Consider the following 22461-nt stretch of genomic DNA (forward strand, 5'->3'; position numbering starts at 1 on the left):
CAGAGACACTGTGATTTTTTTTTTTAACAAATTGTTACCTTAAGAATTTGTGAAATTGGAAATATTGTGAGGTTACCTATTCTACCATATTTTTTTCCAGAGTTATATTCTACCAAGATGAAGGGCACCAAATGTTTTGGTTCTTTTCATGTTTTTTTTTTTTTTTTTCCACTTGAAAGTATTAGAGCTACATGACATGATAGTGTAACAATAATGTCACTGATTTACTATTTTGAGTCTAAATGAAATAATCTGACTATATCAAGTTCTCATAAAACAAATGCATTTTTTTTAAATAGCCTTAATTCTAAAATTTGGTTGCACCATTATTATTTATTAACTTCACATCTCAGTTAATATGCTGTTTTTGTCATGCTATTCTTAACAATAACTCTAATGAAGACTTCAACACGTGGTTCTCAAGTCAGGTTTTATTTTGAAACGTCCAAACGGAAGTGGTGTTTTCGCCCTGCTGGTTTGATTGTATTGGCTGGGTGATGGTTTGCTTACTTGGAGCAGGGCTGAGTTTGGAGCGGGTTCTGTGAAATGTGTAACCATGATGTTGCCCGGGTAATCAGCGGAGGACGTTAGGAGACAGAGGTAAGGACAACTGGGACAGCGGACACTTTCATTCTCTCTGCCGATTATTCTCCGATAAATTACTTTCCAGACTCATTCACCAATTCCAACAATTAATATGTGAAATGTCAGTTTTGTGGCGGGTTTTACAAGATAAGTGGAAATCGAGTCCAAGTTTGGCCGCAGACGGATTTCGGATTTTAAAAACTTGACTCAGACTGTAACGCGGACATATTATTGGACTATTTTGGATAAATTGGGGTCTTTTTTTTTGTCGGACAGCGTGCGTTCCCTCAAACACCGTGCAGTCAGTAAATAAAAGCGCGTGGACAGGGTTAATTTGTCGCAATGTGTTTGGATAATAAAAGGGGGGGATTGTGCGTGTGCACCTGATGCGCTCTGATGTTGCGGGTAGTTGAGGATGCAGCCTGTCAGCATCACTAACACCCATCACACACACTCTGGGATTTAGATGGGAAAATACATGTCACCAGTGTACAAGATTGTGCTTCATTTTCATGCTTTCATTAATTTGATAGTTTTATAACTTAGTCTATTTAACGATTTTTTTTTTTTTTAACAGAGCGGCTAAATTGTCTTTAAACGCATCTAATCATGTACGCGCGCTGCGTAAATGAACCAATCAGCCATGCAAGGCGTTTGTTGATAGCGACCCTACCTGTTGAGGGCACGGGTGTGTGCGCGTGTGCGCGTGTGTGTGTGTGTGTGTGTGTGTGTGTGTGTGTGCGTGGCGCTTGATAAATTGAACCGTCACCTCTCAGTATGCAGACGTTATTACCGCGACGTGCTCGCTCTCACCGAGACCTCAGACTAATCACCTGCAATGGAAACTGTTGCTCTGTGCTTATCGACCTGTTGTCTGCTTTCGGTTATTAATTACAATTATATTTCAAAAAAACATGTAGGGGATATAAGATCAAGCAGGGTTTTTAATTTCACTGGATGTATAGAATTAGAAATGTTTTGATTTAGAAAAAAAAAATATATTCCAAACCAATACTCATGGATGAAAGTGTACACTGGAGCTTAATTAACCATCTTTTTACATCACAATGTAAGCCAGACAGGCACTAATGATCCTCTACCCCCCCCACCCCCCAACCTCACCCCCCCTTCCACACAAATCACAGACACTACAACCAGCTGAAGGCAAGTGAAGCAGGCAGGACAGCCACACCTCATGCGTGGGCTCGGCAAAGGTCCGAGTTGATACGGGTCTGACAAACATGGGGGTGCTCCAGCTCCACAATCCCACTCACCCCAGCACGCTTCTGCAGCGGGCCAATCAGATGCGTCTGACCGGCACCTTGTGTGATGTCATCATCACGGTGGACGGCCAGGAGTTCCCGGCACACCGCACCGTCCTGGCCTGCACCAGCAAAATGTTCGAGATCTTGTTCCACCGCAGCAGCTTACGCTACGCCCTGGACTTCTTGTCCCCCAAGACCTTCCAGCAGATCCTGGAGTACGCCTACACCGCCTCGCTCCAGGCCACAGCTGAGGACCTGGATGACCTGCTGTACGCCGCTGAGATCCTGGAGATAGAGTACCTGGAGGAGCAGTGCCTGAAGGTGCTTGAGACCATCCAGGCGGAGGAGACGGAGGAGGTGGCGGTGAGGACTCACAGCTCCGGAGACCACAGTGACCACAGCCGGGCCAGGCACTGGAGGCACATGTTGATGTCCAAGAAGCATTCCATACAGGATGGACCCAACCGCATCACTCCCACTGCTCTGCACCACCTGGCGCTGTACCACATGAGGGACGGGAGCTCTCCTGGCCTTGAGCCCGACGCGGCTCCTAATCTGTGCCCCAAGCTGGACACGGATGTCGACATGGAGAGTGCCCAGCAGCCTCAGCACCGCAGTGCAGACTTATCCCAACCCTCATCCCTGGATCCTGGCAGAAGTATAAAATCCGAGAGCATGCAGGTGGAGGATGCCAACGGCTGCGAGGGCAGGTCCTCCAGCACTGGGGAGGGAAGCTGCGTGTCCGACCAGCCCAGAGACGAGGGCCCGGGGACGCCCCTGAGAGGCAGCGTGATCACCAGCGCTCGAGAGCTGCACTCAAGCCCCGAAGACGGAGGACAAGTGGTTGGCAACACCCTGGACTGTTTCCCCGGGATCTCTGAGAAACATCTGGCCTCCATATACTCTGTGCCCTCCAACCACACAGGGGAGGGGATGCTGCCAGTGTCCGTTTCAGTGGCCCCGGCCCTGGGCGTGCCGCTGGACCCGAGGGCCTACAGCGGCCTCCTGCACCAAGGCTTGCTGCACAGGGAGCTCCTCAGCCGGCTGGGCCAGTTTGCAGCCGGGATGAGGCACGAGGGCCAGGCTCATGGCCAGCAGTGTTGTGGGGAGTGTGGGCTCCAGCTGCACAGCAGGCAGGCCATGGAGCAGCACAGGTAACACGCACAAAACATCCATCAACACCACTTTTTTTCACATCTTCCTGCAGCATTACACTATATTCTAAATCTATTTTAGTATCTTAAATAATGGGAAATGAAACAAAGTGACAATTTGTAACCCTTATTTTGTAATTCCCATAATCACTTGTAAAATCCAAAAAGGAAAGAGGGCGTTGTTTTAGTCTCAGTGACACTCACTGCTCAAAATCTTTACTGACAAACGTGTTGCGGCTAATAAAAGATCTGAGGGATGTGCAGGTGCATTTGTGCTTGTGCGGTATGATGAAGTCATAGTCATAGTCAGTCAGTTATAGGTTATTATGTTTATATTTCATAGTCATGGTTAATATTTTGCATTGGTCAATCCTTGCACTTTTGCACTATCATCATTGCACACGGTCTACAAGAGTATCTCACCTTGTCATGGTCATTGCATTTCTGTGAGTGATTTTTATTTTCATTGTTATGTATGTGTGATATATGTGTGAATATGTGTTTCTTGTGTTATGGTTGTCTTGCTACTGGATGCCCAAAATTTCCTTTGGGATAAATAAAGTATCTAGCTCTCTATCTATCTATCTATTTATCTCTTAAGTAGTTAATTATGTTGTTAGGAAAAGCACTGGTTAGGGTCTTTTGACTTGTTTGTTGGTCTGCAGGATTTTTTTTTTCTCCATCATGTTAAAATACTATGAGAGTTAAAAGCTGGAAGGAGCAACAGCGAATATGTTAATTTATTCTCAGGGACACCTGCACTCATGTTTGAACACTTATACGTCTGGGGGAAGTTTTCTATCAGGGCTTTGTGAGGTATTTGATACAAAGAGGCCTTGGTGTCGCACAACGCTGTTATTTACAAAGCCTTATTTTGTCAATTCTGTTCCGATTATTTGTGCAAAAGTGTGCCTCACACAACAGGCTATTTGTTATGCATTCCTTTGCATCAGTAGAGAGGAGCCTCTCAGCAGGGACCAGACTGGACGCTGCAGCTAAATGATGGATAACTTCTGCTTCACGACCTGCTCTGTTGTTTTTTGTTCATTCCTCTTATATTAACCAGCTTGTCAGTTTTAGATTTTGTCATTGTACACAAAAAGTTACCGACTAGCTCCATGACATCTCTCATTAACTTGATTGCAGATGTTGATAATTGTGCGTGCTTGGCAGTGTTTGACTCATCACTAATCATTAGAAACAAGACAATCTGTTAGCCAGCAGTCCTAATATGCAGTTAGCTCAGGATTAGGATCACAGCCATTCCCTGTCCGAGCCCGTGGCTGACATTTCAGCCTCGCGTAGCTCCGGCGTTGTGTTGAAAACCGCCCGGTGAAACAGAGCATTCCTGTGGGATATTTAGTGATGCGCGTTGCTTACTCATGGAGACAGGCGGATGTCCGCAGGTTGGAGGAGTTGCATTGGTGGCACTGCTTAAGGATGTAATGAAGTTTCTGTAGGTCTGTAACCAGGTCACTGAGCATACACCTGGCCTGCAGATTGACATTTTGTAGTTTTGTTGTTAAAGAAGTTCCTCCTGCCACTCCATACCACTGAAATTAAACAGTTTAGGTCGCAATGTCTTTTCTTACTTTAACAGGAAATAAAGAAATTGCGTTCCTAAATTCAAATAAACAATTTTTTTTTTTAAAAGTTGATGCCTTCATAACAAAATCCCTACAAAATTAAACTACTTTACTGAAACCGCTGTTTATAAAACTAATTATAGTAATATTTTGGTTGTTTTCAGTATTCAAACTAATGAACTTAGAACGAATAATTGCATCCTTTTTGTGAATACAATTTTTTTGTTGTTGCCTTTTATTTCTTTTTGGCGGCGTTTTATGTCTTTATCATAGTGGAGAGGAGATAGGAAATAAGAGGAGTGAGAGGGGGAATGAAATGCAACAAACGTGGCCAGCTGGACTCAAACTGAGAACGTTGTGGTTACATGGTCAGCCCCCCCCCCCCCCAGACCACCAGGATGCTCCATATGTTTGCCTTTTATTTAATTATTAACAGGGGGAGAGAAGAAAATAAAGACTTAGCCTACATCAATCCTCAGACTGCTGGGCCATCAGGACACCCAAAATAAAAGTCTTACGTAAACGCTCAAGTAAATGATCATCTTTCAGTCAAATCTTCAAACTACAGTAAAAAGCCAAAAAACCCGTCAGTGCTCCTGAGCAAAAATTATTCTTTTTTAAAATATGGTAATGTTGATTCCATGCATGCTAAGTTACATCTCATAGCTCATTTATGTAGACCACAGAGTGTGTTTATTGGTCGAGTCCTTTTAAGGCGGTAAGCAGGGTGATATAAGGATAACAGTACAGATGACTTGCATGCTTTTATGTGTGTAATATGATATGATAGGTTTTGCTGCTGGCGCAACTTAGGCGCATCATCGTCTTTTCTCCTTTTCATTGCAGTTACAGGAGAAGTGTGTGTGCGTGTGTGCATGTTATGCTAGGAGTGTGAGTATGTGTGCATGCACTCAGTGTGTGTGTGTTGCAGTGCTGGCGGGTGGAGGCACGCGTATGTCTGCACTCTGAAATTAGCCAGATATCCTATTGTCTGTGTTCTTTTAGCATTCATGCGTTGTGATTCACAACTGCAAGGGCCTCTTACACTAATGATGCTGCATTCAGCGAGGGATTCTTGCCGGAATTAAAACATGCTCCTCTTGTTAGGAGGACAATGATGCTTCTGTGTTTGGGAGATCTTACAAGGAGAAAAAAAAGGCACAGAACCGAGATACTTTTATTATTACAAGTGCGTACTCGCCCTGTTCTCGGATCTGTTTAACGCGCTCACATTTGTGTTTGTCTTTCCACAGGAGGCTGCATAACGAGGAGAAAGGCCACGGCTGTGAATACTGTGGCAAACACTTCCAGGACAGCATGCGGCTAAGGATGCACATGCTGTCTCACACAGGTACTTAGGAACTCGCACACTCACATCTCAGAGTATTCAGTGCTTACACAGCCTCTTGATAGTGCGGCCTTTCAAATGCACCTGTTCATACTACTACTCCCCCCCCCCCTACCAGTTAGTGCTGCTCCGAATACTTGGATCATGCTTTCTTTGCCATGCTTAGGTCTATGTACCTCTCCCTCCCTCCCTCTCCTCTCTGTTGCTCTCTAGTCTCTCTCTCTTGCTCTCTCTCTCTCTCCATTTGAATCGTTTCTGTGTTTTTTCGGAGACTCTGGCAGCACGCCAGCTCTGCCCCTTCTGAGTGATGACATCATCAGCTGCCGGCAGGCCTGGGTGTTCTGCCAGTGTTCCGAAGCGTGTGTGATGGCTCGCTCGCAGATGTGTGTCCAGGAACACACTGTACCCAAATGCAGACTTAATCAGACCTGACTGCTCTCCCAGCTACTTTATCCAAAATAGAGAAAGGGGAGCGGGGGGCGGGGGGGTTGAGGATCAGGGACTAAAAATGAAACTAAAACAGAAACAGAAACCTCAGTTGGAATATGTGTATAGACAAGGAAAGGTCCCTGTCCTCTCCGCCTGCTCTCTCTGAGGATTGTTCGGGAATGACATACTGCTGACAGATGAGAGAGAATCTGCTTCTTTTAACTTCACCTGAGTCGTCCCTTTATACCCTCGCTCTGCATAACCCTTAACCACACATATTGTCTCGCGTTACTCGTAGACCTTAGACAACACGCTTTGATTTTCAATTCGCAGTGACATCCACGACAGCAGCATCTTTAACCTAATTTGAATTTTTGCATAAACTCTCCCCATCCCAATGTGTCAACCCATAACACTACAAAAAAAGAGAGATGTGGATCTCATTTCTTTGTCACTGTGTATTTCGGTATAGCAGCCTTAGATCCCGCTGGTTGCTAAGGAGCGAGTGCTCCACTGCTCTAATGGGCTGATTTGGTATTCAGCTCGATGCTGGCTCTTATTTTGGTATGCCAGACAAAGTGTTTTGATGGAGGACGATTGCAGCCGCGTCTGGAGACAGTTTGATGGTTTATGGATGAGAGCACACTCTGTGCCTTTGACTGCACAAGACAATGCACTATGTTCTCTTCTTCCCTTATCACACAATCTCACACAACACACCACACCACACTGGACAGCGTCACACAACATCATGATCTACAACACTGTTCTAGTGTTACTCCTATATATGACTACTCTCCATCAAGTTTTATTTTGCTCCGTGTAATAAAACGCACCGTTCCCAAACAGTAACCAGTTTGTTTTCAAAAATTGTTGCTTTTAGAAATGAACAGATTGGGGCTTTTTTGTTATTTGTGCGCACCACTGGGAACATTGGCACAGTGTCTCTGTATAGAGGCATCGTAAGAGTTGAAAGAGGACCACATTTAGGCTGTAGCGCTCAGAGTTCCCAAAGCTTGTGGGTGTTTTAATGAGTCATTTTAACTTCATTTAAAGCCAGCTGAGCAGAAAATAGATCAGTGAATGAGCCCTGGGCCAGTATGGATCTGCAACCGATTTACATCTCTGTGAGAGCCAACCCACATCCAAACAGCTGTGCGTGTGTGTGTTTGTGTGTGTGTGTGTGTGTGTGTGTGTCTGTGCGCGTGTCTGTCCTATGTGTCTGTCTGTGCAGGTGTGAGGTTAGTGCAGAACAAGGATTGAACATTTCTGCAAGCAGTATGCATACTTGTGTCTTTCATGTCTTCATCAGAATAGACAAGGGCATTCCAAAGGTGAACTGGGAACTGTAGTTACAGTGCATGCGATGGGATTTGGGGTGTTGACTCTGAAGTGTTTTTTGATAAAGGGATGTGCCGCAGGCGGGAAGCGTCTGCTCTAGAGAGAACACCCAGTCCTTCTGTGGCCTCTCAGGCACACAGTCTGCTCACTTTTCAGACTGATAACAAGGCTCGGTAAATAAAACTCTTCAGCTCGGCTCTTTTTTGTCAAGAAGAAGGGCCGTTGCACCCTGTCTGGTGCTTTTGTTTGTCCTGACTTGTGTTTTTTACGGCGCTTTCCTCTGCTCCATTGTACTCTGCACATTTGCTTCTTGTCGGAACACCTGAAAAGCGCAAGCGTGTGACAAGTGGGGCTCTTTAGGTGACTTTTAAAATAGGGCGCCTTTGTTCCCATCTTGTTGCTTTTTCCACAGTTCTCTTTTTAAATGCCAAATTAACAGACTTCCTCTAACAATTACAAACACACGTGTTTGTGTTTACTGTCTGATCATGATTCCTTATTATAAATTTGATTTTTTTCTACAGCTCCTGCAGAGGCGCTGGTGTGTGATCAGTGCGGAGCAACATTTTCCTCAGAGGATGCTCTGGAAGCCCACAGGCAAACACACACAGGTACTACACACACACACACACACACACACACACACACACACACACATTCTGTTTAACCGGGACATCCTGCATTGAGCTATTGAATAGGCCGTGACTCGTGATTGGTCTAAACTGGCCTGTCATGCTGGCTGGGTTAAACTGTTCCTGTCATGATGCTCCATAATGTATCACCATGAAGGTGGGAGGACCTCTCACATATCACCCACTAATATCTCTTGGCACCCAAACCTGCTGCATGCCACTTTGCCACAGCGCCAGCATTACAGTTTCACAGACATACTATCCTCCCCTCCTGCCTGAGTGTGCCTGTGGAATTATTTACCTCACACAACGAGATGAACATCGTCTGGTTCTCAATCATCTCTACTGTAGAAAACGTTTGTACAGCCCTTTTTCTTGTCCAGTCGGTGTCTGGCGTTAACAGTTGGCATCCGAATAAATCCAATTTAGTTTTTTTTCTGAAAAGTTTTTGGGCCGAGTGGCTGCACAAACCTGGATGGGTGTCTTGTGATGTACTGTCTGAGCTCTTAGTGTTTGGAACAAGCAGCCTGAGGAGCTGAAGTCGCTTTCATCTTTTTTAATCAATTCATTAAACCCACATTAACAGACTTCTGGATTATTAGTAGCAAGAGACAGAGTGCTTTACAGTATAAGAAGGGAAACAAGAAGATAAGACAATATAGAAAACAAGAAAAATTAAGTGTATAACCTGTTAAATAAAAGCGTTTCAAGAGTAACATTTTCAATAAGTATTTGTATTACTATCATCAAGAGTGTTATTATTACTTCTGGTGCCACTTTATTATGATAGTTTATTTATAAAGGGTTTATAAGTTGTCAGTACCAACCTTATTGATGGTTAATAGGTAATTTATCAATAATTTCTCTATCAACGTTACCTTCATTTTCAGTGAGATTTCATTACAGTTTTTAACCTAAGATGATAAACCATAATAATACAATTTTAATTCTCACCATACAAGCTAACAAAACAATGTATATCAAAAAGAAATACACAGTATATTATTATATAATATATATATATATATATATATATATATATATATATATATATATTTTGGTTTGTGTGTATTCTCTTTTTTTGCATTTTTAGCTCTTTGATTAATCAGGAAGAAAACCTCCTGGGAATTGTTTAATCCCTGACACGTCTCTGAAAATCAAATCAAAAAAGAATCTGAACACAAAACCTTTAATAACTTCCAATATCATTTATAACTTTAGGCTTGTTGGTTTATTTTGAAGTAGAGCTGAAATGTTTCGTCTATTAATCAATCAGTCAAAATGACCTATTTTTTATAACTGATTAATTCTATAAGATATAAACATGTACTGCAACCAGCCTCTCTATGTCAATATTTGCTCATTTTCTTAATGTTCTTTGTTTGAAAAATTAACGTCTTTGGATTCTTGGACTGATTGTCGGCCAAAACAAGCATTGTGAAGCCATCTGCTTGGGCTCTGGGAAATGTCAGTGGCCATGTTCAACTATTTTCCCACATTTCATATATGAAAAGATGAAACTTTATTTAATTAATAATGATTTATTAACTAATTACTCAAGAAAATAACCGGTAGAGTAAATAAAAATGGCAATAATGAATAGTTGAAGCCATATCAAGAGGACAACAATAACCTATGACCCAGTTTTTACACAGAATAATAATAATAAACACTAACTAACATGATCACTCAAATGTGAAGCCACAACCTGGCGAGTTCTAAGGCATTGATAACTAGTGTATTGCCATTGATAAAATCATTATTGGCAGCCTATAAAGCCTTAACAAGTACGCCATGTAGTGAAGTGGCACTTTACTCTTGAATATTGTCCCATTAGCTTGAAGTGAGAAAGCCATGTTTGACTCAAAACTCTCCAACTGTGAAATACATGCTGTATTGCTGTCAGATGACACACACACAGTGTACCTGACCGTGTCTGAATCCACACCTTTTCTGCTACTGTCAGAGAAAGGTGATCACCCTCTCAGGAGCATTGGCATGTAACTGTAACTCCAGGTGGCACACACAGTATGAATACTTAATGGATGTGGACATGGAGGGGTGTTAACGATGCCCAGAAGTTTCTACCCTTATCTCCCCAAGTTGTAAACATCCAGAGTTCGGTTTCAGCTTGGCAGTGTATCCAGAGCAGGGTACAGGAGGACATTACTCTCTCATTTTGTCATGATCTTAGCTCTCTCCGCTGTGACGCATGACCCTTTTTACTGACTCGTATTGTAGCTCTCACAGCCTACAACCTGCATCAGCTACAGGTAATTGAATCACCTGTGTCGATGATGTGCTCCAACTGCATGAACATTTACATTCAATAAACATAACCTGGTTTTTATTTCTCCTAAAAACACAGGATATGTCGACCGGGCCTGCCTTGCCTTTAATTTGCCATGTGGTATAACCAGTGAGCCAAATGAGTGTCCTCTGAGCAGATTAACACGTGTCAGGCCTCAGCAGCTGCAACACTGCTGTCCACCTCCTCTGGAACCAAAATAATACTACTTTTGGGTGACCTTACTCTGAAGCAATTTGGCAACACTGGCTACAGTGAAAGGCTCTTTAGCTATTTTGATATGTCAGAGGTGAATAGCCGTAGGTTGTTGAAGTTAGAGATCAAAGAGTGTGGGGGGGGGGGGGGGGGTGTTGGGGGCGGAGTGGACTGTGGGAAGGAAAGGGGTATGTGAGGACTTCCTGAGGGCAAGAGGATTGCTGCTGGTGTTGAATGCCAGGACTGAGAGGGAAAACAACATCATGTGCTGCTGTTTACTCCTCGCCACAGCACTGTCATAGCCTCCTCTGACCTACTTGTCAGTGCCCAAAATAAAAGAATGGATCTGTCTCTGAATTGCTCTCACAACAAAGGGGTTTGTTTCATCAGAGCAAGTCAAAGCCTCTGGGGCACCAAGCTCTCAATTTTGGAAAACCCAAGACTGTATCTTATCTCTACAGCACGCACAGAAATTGACTGTATGTGCTTGGAGCCATGCTGACAGAACATTTTGCCACCTTGCCTTTAAGGCAAAGGCCGTAAGAGTGCTCCTTTGTGTACTCACAGCAGCTGCACTGTTTCCGCACATTACAGGCTGCTTCATCAAGTGAATAATATTACCTTCTGTCCGTGCCCTAATTAAACAGTCCTGTAGTCCATTCAGATACAGCCCGGGCTTTTTAACACAGACAGTTTAACTCGCCTAATTGTGTGTCCGTTATCATACTGCTCCCTCCTGTTTATACCCGATTCATACAAGCCTTAAACTGAATTGAACTTCGCTCTGTTTGGCATTGTGCCCCCAGTATTTATTTTCCGTCACTGTCATGATACACAAAGCCCCGGGATGTCCTGTCATTTCATATATAGCAGATAGAGAAAGTATTGTAAATGTTCTAGAAATGGAGGGGAATAAAACTGTGTGTGACCTCAATGAACCGACCCATGGAATGGTGGTTAAACACGAGCAACGTATCTCTTGTTGCATTAATTATTAAGTTGGTTGTTCCTCTCTCGGGTAGATTAGCAGCCTGCAGATGAGCGGCCGGGGTTGTTTAAGGTACTGTAGCGGTTGTGTATGTGCTTCTCGAGCTGCCACAACTACGGGGAGCGATCTGCATGAACACATACAGTAGTGTGTCATGTGAGGTCGAGCACATAATGTAAGTCGCATAATGTGTGTATGTTTAACTGGGTGATATCCGTGAGCCAGCAGACAGCGAGCACATGCACTGAACAGGGCCCTTAGGACATGGTTTATAGTGTCTTCACATTGCATACACTAGCTAGTGGACATAATCAGCCATGATCTAATATTGTAGATTGGGAAATCTGTGTGAAATGATTTGCCCTTTTTTGATGGCAGCAGAAGATTTGTTTAGCATGGACTTCATTCACAATTTACTGTAACCTTAATAGATCAAATTCTGTAAGCCTTTATTTAAATAATGCCGGTCAAATTACACGCGTTGCTTTTATATATGTATTTTAGCAGATATAAAAGACAAATTATTCCCAAATCAATCGGTTTAATTGGTGTGCTCCGGACACTGAAGTTAAGATTGACACAGAAGAAATTATACAGATTTGCGGTCGTCACTGAATACAATCTCTTGTTCAATTTACAGCGGGTTTACTCCCAGATTCTCAGGGTGGGAAAACTTTTGTTTGCCGCTTGAAAAGAAACAGGCTGCGCTTATTTGTGAATGAAGGGATTAGCTTGAACACTTCACCCCAACAAGGACCATGATCCTATCTGGTTGCCTAGACACATGGTTTTGTTTCTCAGGCAGCGTGAGAGCGTGGCCGGCTCCCACCTCGGTCGGACTGAATAAGTGGCAGATGTATGAAGTTAGACCATGTTAAATCACATGGGTGTACTCATGGTCTTAGGGGAGATATGCTAAAATAGCATAGCAACCTCAAACCAGCCTGAATTACCAAGCTAATCGGGCATCGGACAAGCCGCTCATTAATAAAAATGCACACAGTGAATGATTATATGTTCTGCCTCATAGAGATTTGCTTGAAAGTAAATCATTATTCCCACTGTTAAGGCCCCCCCCCCCACTAAACACAATGCACAGTCATCTTTCAAGCCTTTGAGGAATACCATTGATTACATGGTATTTACCCCATTGAGGGGCAAGGGTCAGGGGTCATCCTGTGCCTTAAAACCCAAATCCCAAGCCCATTGTCTGGTTTAGGGTGAGAAAGCAGGGGGCAATGACAGCCAACTTTAGGGCTTATTCTCTCATAAAGAAGCTCCACTGCACTTATTACCAAAGCTTACTGGAAAACTCTACAACTGCAAATCCTTTTTCTTTGAAAAGTTAACAGAGCGCAGCGAGGAGAAATGCCACCACTAACGCATACAAAAACACTTCCTTGCCACGGAAAGGTTTTTTGTTTACACTTCAAGATATTATTTGTTATTTTTATTTTCAGCGTCAGCTGTGCGGAATAAACCGAAAACGGCTGTTGAGCTGTTGTCACCGTGTGACAACCTGAGATCAAGAGTGAGACTCTTGTGACAGAAAATCTGTCATATTTCTTTACTCGAGTTTGCGTATTGTTGGTGACAGAAGGATCAGGGTACACATCTGTGAGAGTCTGCGAGTGTCTCAGGGAGTAACGGGTTTAACCTCCACAAAGAGAACTAGGATGTTGAATTTTTAGAGCAGACGGAACAGACTACTCAGGCTGCATTGAAACACGCATTTGCAATACATGATGGTGAATAAAGAAAGAGTGGAGGGAGGATGATTAAAGAAGCTTTGAAGTATCTACAAGGTGGTTAATAATGTCATTCAGCTTGTTGAGTGCTCTGCTCTGTTCTGCTCTGCCTGCAGCTAAAAGTATCCTGGACACATAGGAACAGAAAGCACCCCCCCTGCTGGCTGCGGCCAATATTACAAGAGAAACTGGTTAAAGTGGATCAAGGTTTCCTCATCACAGGTCATGGAGAGACTGCATTTTAAAATGCCTTTAGCTATTTTTAGGTAGATCATTATCCAGTATCTACTGTTGCACAGTGCATCGTGAACTGGCATTAGTTAGGCATGACTCAAGCAGAAAGTGAAGCTGGTTGGGTGAAAGGATTTCCTGTATGGTCAGCGGCTAAGGGGGAGTGGGGAGGGCACAGAGGCGTTGGGAATGGAGGGTCTTTTGTCTTCAACTAAAATATTGTGATCCGTGGGTGAGAAAGGGCCTTGGTCATTAGGCGACAGCATAAAGACAGGGATTGTAGGAGTTGCGTAAGGAGCCTATGACTAATGGGCTTGGTCAATGAGGGCCTGAACCATATTGTGGGCCCTTTGTGCAAAAGTCCACAGGCTAAAGCCTCTGAACAGGTGCAGTTCATTCCACCGGATCGCCTCATTGCAGGATTGTTAAGATCTGGGAATGTCTTTCATCCGCTCCTCTTGCTGTTAATGATTAAGAATGATCAGTTCTATTAGTGCCGTTTTTTGGACGGAGGGGGATTTCAAAACTAGGTTAAAAATGAAGCAACGTGATTTCAAAGAGTAGGCTTTGTGGTTTTATGCCAAATTATATTTATCCGTGAAATGTGAAGTCTAAAAGAGCGTCCTGCTTTGTTTGAGCACATTGTGATACTTAGATTAGACAACAATGCACAGTGAATGTTTCTGATTTATCCCACGAAGATGTGAATTTGCTTGATTTGTTTCTTTTTCTTTCCACTTTGAACAGGCTTGCCTGTTAACTTGATTGAACCAAAAGTGTCTGACACTCTTCCCTCTTAGTATGAGTGTGCTGTATCCCTTTCCCTGCGTTAATTCCAATTTAATTGCCAGTTGCCTCAAGGCACTTCAATAACAGTAACAAATGATTTGATTTAGTGGACCTCATCAGACTGCATTTTAAATGCGACACAGCAACCCCACTTGAATTCCAATGAAGTGCTGGCACAGTCCTCTGTTTACTAATGATCCTCCGCTGGAGATGTCTGATTGAATCTGAGTCAGGAGCAATGGGACCTGCTATCATTGTAAATGATCTGCAACCTGAGCAGACAGAGAAATAAGGACCTCATAATCTCACATTAAAGCCTCACTCTCCAGAACATGCACATTATGTCCAATGCCGCTGATAAATCAGTCTCTCGGTCTTAGCACATATATGAATTTGCATCGGTGTGAATGCCAGAATGGATTTGAGTGCTGGCGTACACAGACTGTAGATCAAGTGTTGACTGTATGACAGGCAATGGATCTTCTTCACATAGCCATTTTGACTTGAGCCAGCCTGCCAGCGACTCCCTATCTGTATTCCTCTCCACACGCCGTGCAACAGGAAAGCAGCCCCAAAGAGATGCCAGGTCACACACAGGATTAAACTGGATTGTGTTTTTTTCCTGCAGTCCTGCCTTTAATGGCTTGATATCACTACTTAACATTCTGCACAGAGCGCATAGTGTAGGCATCATTTAGGGTGGAGCTACTATCAGCTGCTCTTTGAGCACGGAGACAGAGGACTTCACAGGCTGGAGCTGACTCCTGATGGAGAATGAAGAGAATAATTACACATCTAACACACCAGGAGGAAGCCATTGATTGTGTGATTGGCATGCTGTGCATTGTGTGGGAAATTCTTAAAGAAAACAATGACTTTCATGGTTTAAAATAGAACGCATAAAGACTCGCAGTTGAAAGTGCCTCTGGGCTTTTAGGGGAGTTAGTTTAGGTAGAGGCACTTGCTCTTTGAAAGAAGCTTTTCCCTCTGAGGACTCACACAAAGTTGAAGTGACCCAGTTTCCCCACTTAAGGCCCTGTCTGTGTATGGTACTGAAATAACTGCGTGTCTGTGTCTTGTGCGTTCTCCAGGGACTGACATGGCGGTGTTCTGTCTGCTGTGTGCAAAGCGCTTCCAGACCCAGAAGGCCCTGCAGCAGCACATGGAGGTCCATGCAGGCATGCACAGCTACATCTGCAGCCACTGTGAGCGCCCCTTCCCCAGCCACACTACCCTCAAAAGACACTTGCGCTCGCACACGGGTAAGAGACGGATCATTGGCCCCATCATTGCTGTCTACTGTGTATTGTCATAGAACGTATGCATGTGGTGTCAAATGCATGCACGTGTTGAAAAAGAGACAAAGAGGGCTTGGTTTATTTGCGTATATTGGTTAATTTCCTTTAGGTTACTGGCTTTAAGGGTTTAGTCAATTTGCATGCATCCTCTCCCACCCTCCTTTTCACTTCTCTATAAGATGACTCACCTCTCTGATGACAGCACTGTACCGTTATGGCCGGTGCATATTTTGGGGAATTTCATCCTGTTTATGTTTTGGGTTCTTAGACAGCCTTTGGGCTTCTGAAATTCACGGCTGTCAGTTCTAGTGTGGTTCACACAAAATGATAGAGGAAACCCAAATAAATATTGAAGGAAAAGCAAATGGAAATGACTTGTCTGTGTGTTCTACTGTGGGTGAGTCTTAGTGCCGCAGGAAACGGAGAGATATTTACTGAAAGGATGTCCCCCTTTCTTCTTTTACCTTAAATAACACTCCCAGCTGTCAGGATGGCTTGATGTCTAGACAGGAGAAATAGATAATTGATGTGAAGAGACAGAAGTGAAGGGAGTTTTGGCCATGGCAGCGTATCTTGTTTGTATGCCATTCTGCTTGGAAGTAACATTTTGTAAATGTCATCTGCTCCACAGTGGGGTGGGGGATTGGGGAGAATCGGCCTGTAATGAGGAGAGCAGTGTATCCTCTGACTTGGCTGTTGCTGTGGACACTGAGATAATGAGGCACATAGGTCATTGGAGATGAGTCAAACCCTCAGCCTAGGAGAGAAATAGATTAACTACAGTATATAGAACAGAGCAGCACATGCCTGGAGGACTTTTATTAGCTATTAGCAGACAGCCAAGAGGAGTGTCCTCATGTCATAACATTAGCAACGTCTGAAAGCACATTATTTCCCTGCTTGATATGCATGTGCAGAAAGGGCTCTGTGACTATTTGACCTACGCAGCTGCATATGCACCCATTCCATGTCGTGCCAAGGATAAAGTTAGCCTTTAATGCTTCGCACGATAATGGGCTGTGTTGTTGTTGTTGTGGCTGCTGTTGTGACACCACTGTGTTTTCAGGCGATCACCCGTTTGAGTGTGAATTCTGCGGGAGCTGTTTCAGAGACGACGGCACGCTGAGGGGCCATAAACGCATCCACACAGGGGAGAAGCCTTATGAGTGCAACGGCTGTGGGAAGAGGTTCAGCCTCAAACACCAGCTAGAAACACACTACCGTGTACATACAGGTGAGAGTTCAGAGACGAAGACACGCTCACACATATAGGGTCTTCAGGGTATGTCAGTGCTGCTAATAGGGCTGGTTTTAAACTGTTATTCAATAGCTTTCAAATTTAAGATTTAAGACAGGGCTAGTGTGCTGTGTGTTTTATTGTCAACAAATCCCATAAATAGGCAAAAAACAATGAATTGATTTTAGCAAAAAGTATTGTTTGTGACGCTTTTTCCTACAAAACACATTAATAAGCCACACTGTTGCCCAGGGTGACATGGTGTCTTCATTATTATGAACACAGCCACTGTAGTTTCTTTTGACTCTATGCCATATACACACTGTCCTCCTGTAAAACCACTCACTAAATGGGTATTACCACGCAGCTGAAAATAGTCCCCCACTAATTTACTTTTACTTGTGTTTGCTAAAAACTACAGTGCTACCGCTGTTGTAGAAAATGACCTAAACCTTTTTTCGTTAAATTATAAATATATTTTTGTGACCTGTTTTTAAAGATTTACGTCTTTTCTGGACAAATTGGCTTTAGTGTGCCACAGACAGGGTCAGACTAATGCATTTAAGGTTTTTTTTGTGGGACCGTTGTAAAATCAGATAAAATGTAAAATAATTTTTACAGCTAAAATAAGCGTGTCCTACATACATATGTTATTTTATGAGTAAAATAAAAATTCTATTGAAATTGGGACTAAATTTGGGACTTAAAAATTAAAAAATAATAAATTCTTACCACTAAATTATGATGGTTTGCATCTTTTAAAGCTATTTTATGGAAGAGGAAACTTACAGAGTGCCTTTAAATGTATTTACGTCATATTAAAACACTATCCAGCCTTTAAATTGCATCGTTAGGATGTGCAACGGGTCTACATTTAATCTTTTATTTTATCTTTTAAATGCTACCTGATTCCTTGCTGAGGTCGTATTTGCGGTGGATGACGCAGACTATGACGCCAATATCTAATTGGCAAACCGATATAGGTCTAATCCTAGATCACAGACACACACCACACACACACACAAACACCACACAATACCACATCAAGTACAGTGGACTGAAATAGAGGTGAGTCCCGTTTCACCTGGCAGGCCGTCCGGCTCCGGGTCTACAAGGTTAATGCTGTATTGTTGAATTTTTCAGGTGAGAAGCCATTCGAGTGTAAGCTGTGTCACCAACGGTCCAGAGACTACTCGGCTATGATCAAGCACCTGCGCACTCACAACGGAGCGTCTCCGTACCAGTGCACCATCTGCCAGGACTTCTGCCCGAGCCTGGCCGCCATGCAGAAGCACATGAAGGGCCACAAACCGGAGGACGTGCCGGCCGACTGGAGGATAGAAAAGACTTACCTGTACGTCTGTTACGTCTGAGCAGGACTTGGACCGCGCGCACACACGCTGTCACTGTTGGGTGAAAACCTCGTAACTCCAGTGTTGCTGTTTTTTTTAATGCTGAAAAATTACATGTCTCTCTGTGTGTTTAAAAAAAAAAAAAAAGAAGAAAATTCGGACTCTTTTTGGATAAACTGAAAAATGCATTGTGGGAAGTTGTCATTCTGGGAGATGCAAGGTTTTTACCTGACGACAGAGACATGCAAGCACGAATACAAATGTGTGGACACACTAGGGCTGCAACTAATGATTAGTTTCATTATCAATTAGATTCTTATTGATACACATGTTTGATGATTATTATTTTTACTACTAAGTGATAAATCGTTAAAGTAGTCACATTTTGGTGACAAGGTGACATTTCAAATAACTAGTTCTGTCCGCCCGACGTCCAGTCTAAAGAGAACCAGTTTACAATGAAAAGCAGCAAATTCTCACATGTTGAGAGGCAGAAAAACGGAATATTTTTTGCATTTTTCTTTTCCCCTGAAAAATGTCTGAAAATGGTTGACAATGAGTTTTTGACGACTTCTTGTTTCGGCCCTAGTGCACACAAATATACACAGACACACACTCTCCCTCCCCCCCTCACACACACACACACACTTTTGATAATAACTTCATGTCTAATGGATCCACTGTGGTTAAAATCTAAGCCTCAATGGCTTCGACTGCTGACCTGTGTGTGTGTGTAGCAGGAGCTTTTTGATTGATGAGTCATCCTCTATGATTGTGCAGTAGACAAAATAATTCCACGAAGGCACGATTGGCTGAACGTTGCAACATTTTCCCTCCTTAAATTCCTGTGACATCTCACTTTTATTTTTCTGCTGTTGCTGTTTTATTTTGGACTTGTTCATTTGCTGCATGTTTTACTTGAATGGCCGCCACGTTTTGACCTCATAAGCTTGATTTCTTTAATTGCCTTGTCTTTCTTGCGGTGAGTGTTATTGTTTCAAGGTAGCTGGCTTACAATTTGAGTTCCTCTTGCAATGTAGTAGGTTTTGCTATTTATGTGTTGTTTATTTGTTACCAAATATGTGCTGGTTCTCATCACACACTCGGTGTCTCTTGGGATGATTTCTAGTAGAGCAAGCTCTACCTCTCCTCACTTCTAAACCCACTGCGAGTTGTTCAGTCATCCGTAGTTTGAATTTTCTAACAAATACTTCAAAATTTAGATGGACAAGCAGTGTGTAAAAAAAAAAACAGCCTCAACATGGCTTTTATGTGTAGTTTTTTTTATCATTAACTATATATGTCTTATAAAAATCACAGAATCTGAATTTTCTAGGAGAAAATTGAAGAAAACATGAAAAGTAGTTGTTTTTTACAAAACCTGAAAAGAAAATTCTGACTTTGAAACGCTATGGGCAGGTTATTGTCAGTTGTAGTGTAGCTGTAATGTACAAACTGTCATGGTATGTTATTCCCTTCTGTGAGCCTAACACAGGCCTTATAGATTTAAACATGTTGTATTTTTGTATTACAGTAATTTGCTATCTGTTTACATTTGGTATAATTTGAGAAACATCTTAATGTGTGTTTTATAAGTCTCTGATTTGATTAAGATCCCTTCCTTGTGCCTCTTTTATAAGTAGAGCATCGATGTGCTTGAGTACATGGGTCTGTGCTATTGGTAGTTGTTTCTGGGTGTTTGTTTATTGTTACTTAATTAAAGATAGACTGCCATGTAGATCCACTTTGTCTGAACATTGCAACTGGAAGCAACATACTGTGATAGTGGCTGATACTCTGAGACAAGCGTGACTTTTTTCATCACAATTGCTTGGAACTTGCATCAAATTGTTCCCTTCAAAGTGACAATGGACTGAGATCTTTGGATGAAAAACAGTGTGTATAGCAAATCTTGGCGTCTGTGGGCATTACCAATGCCTTCTTAAGTAGCCAACAACACTCAGTGCCATGAAAACACACATTCACTGTATCTATTCTACATGAACATGCACTATAAATGGATTTCCTTAGTGGACCAAAAGAAACGGAGCACTTTTGTTTGAAAAGGGTTTTTTCTTTGATCTTTCTATGTTGTAATAATGCAAATGTCCTTTTATTTGATGTGTCCTAGAAGGATGTGATTAGCATTGTTTAGATTATGTCAATGTCTGTCTACCTCAGGGCCAGATCAAAGCTCGAACCTGGTATCCAATCAGGGTTGTTCTTCTTGCCATGTGTGCAGTAAAATCCCTCTTCATTACAGCTTTGTAACACAGTGTGTGAAAGTGTTTTCTCAGTGTGGATTCAGGCACAACTCTGTATGCGTCAGTGTTCAGTGGCATGGTTAAAAAAAGAATAAAACAATTTACTATTTTATGCATCTTGTCTTATTTGCCCACCGTTTCTGCTGTCAACAATGAAACTCTGTATGTTAGTGGGTCACGACCTTTTTTTACAGATTAACTCACCCTCTCACTGACATCTGCATCCACAGTCTTCCAAATGAGCTCTATATGAATAGATTTTATACTGAACGCTATTTAGTACATTTGTTATATACAGTAAAAGTTTAAACTGGTAACATAATATTTTCATACACTTGAACGATTTTTAGATTGGTCTGATTAACTTTGCATTTGTATCCACCACTTACTGTAGACTTGGATTTTGCCAGTAGAAGAAAGCTGTTTATCTATTACTTTATGTAAAAATGATGTATTTTAACCCTTGACAGCATATGTGCAGGAATACTGAAGTTAAACTTAATTCATTCTAGGACACTTTCTGTATATTTACATCGCCAACATCAATTCCAACAGTGTGTAAAATCAGTGATTTTTGAGACGTATTACACTTTTTTTATGATTTCTTTCAAACACTGCAACTTTTTTTGACATACTGGGACATACTATGAATATTTTACATTTCAGTGACATATTACACTATATAATTTTACATGACATTTTTATAACACTATACTAGGACTATTAATATGACTTTTTAAGACATACTACAAAAATGATTTTTTTGGCATACGATGCTTTGATCATTTTATGACATACTATAATATAACGTTTTTTGAATTTTTATGACTTTTTATGACCAACTACACTACAACAAACTGTACTGTGATTTTAAATAGCTTAGAGACTTCAGGTAGCTTAGAGTGATAAGAGAAAGATTGGAAGACTTAAGGCTGAATGTTCCTGGATGTTTCACTAAGTTTTGAAGTCCAAGTGAAAGGGAGAAATGATGAATATATATTTGTCGTCAGATAGCTTAAGGTGATGAGAAAATGATTGGATGACTCAGGGTTCAAATCAGTGTGTGCAATTAAGTTCAAAACCTACATTACAAGCATGAAAACTACAAATAGATAAAGAGAAAAGTTGTGTTTGCATCAGGCTCACTTTCTTTTATTACCATTATTTTTGACATCCTATGCGCTGACTCTTTTTACCATGCTATACTTTGACTAGCACTTTTTTTGACATACTATACTAGGACTTTTTTAAACATACTGACACAGTACAAAACTATGAGTTTTTCACAAAAACATAAACATTGTAAGATAGCGTAGTGTGATAAGATTATGGTCAGAAGACAGACGGTTGAGTTTTCAATTTTTTGGGATGGGGAACAGGTATAAGAGGACCACTGGTGTGAATAAAACACTCCTATAAGAAAACGGGTTCGGTCATATAACAATTTTTATAAAATCTTTTTTCCGACGTGCAGTACTATGACTCTTTTCGACATACTATACTATTGCGTTTTTATGCCTTTATTTGACTTACTATAATATGACTTTATCGCTTTATTCGTCATGCTGTACTGTTACTATTTTATCATTTTTTTAACATACAATATTATGATTTTTTTATACCTTTTTCAACATACTATACAATGACTCTTACTGACATACTTTTTTCAACAAAACTAGACTATGACAATTTATTCACGTGTTTCGACATA

The 22461-nt window shown here is 42.0% G+C and overlaps 1 protein-coding gene across 1 annotated transcript; it reads left to right on the forward strand.

Moving 5' to 3' along the window:
* The first annotated feature begins 461 nt into the window (after positions 1-461).
* Positions 462-20862, forward strand: zbtb16b (zinc finger and BTB domain containing 16b). The gene is made up of 7 exons (XM_032512263.1): positions 462-600; positions 1731-3004; positions 5844-5941; positions 8233-8319; positions 15691-15861; positions 16964-17131; positions 18278-20862. The coding sequence occupies exons 2-7, from the start codon at positions 1827-1829 to the stop codon at positions 18505-18507; spliced, it is 1932 nt and encodes a 643-aa protein (XP_032368154.1). The 5' UTR covers positions 462-600; positions 1731-1826; the 3' UTR covers positions 18508-20862.
* Positions 20863-22461: the final 1599 nt, after the last annotated feature.

This window comes from Etheostoma spectabile, chromosome 3, assembly GCF_008692095.1.
Source record: "Etheostoma spectabile isolate EspeVRDwgs_2016 chromosome 3, UIUC_Espe_1.0, whole genome shotgun sequence".
Taxonomy (NCBI): Eukaryota; Metazoa; Chordata; class Actinopteri; order Perciformes; family Percidae; genus Etheostoma; species Etheostoma spectabile.

Bases quoted from the DNA above. Each gene is read 5' to 3' on its own strand.
- zbtb16b (XM_032512263.1), top strand. From the start codon at position 1,827: ATGGGGGTGCTCCAGCTCCACAATCCCACTCACCCCAGCACGCTTCTG. The intron at 8,320-15,690 runs GTACTACACACA...TGCGTTCTCCAG, and splicing joins CCACAGGCAAACACACACAG to GGACTGACATGGCGGTGTTC. The intron at 17,132-18,277 runs GTGAGAGTTCAG...TGAATTTTTCAG, and splicing joins ACACTACCGTGTACATACAG to GTGAGAAGCCATTCGAGTGT.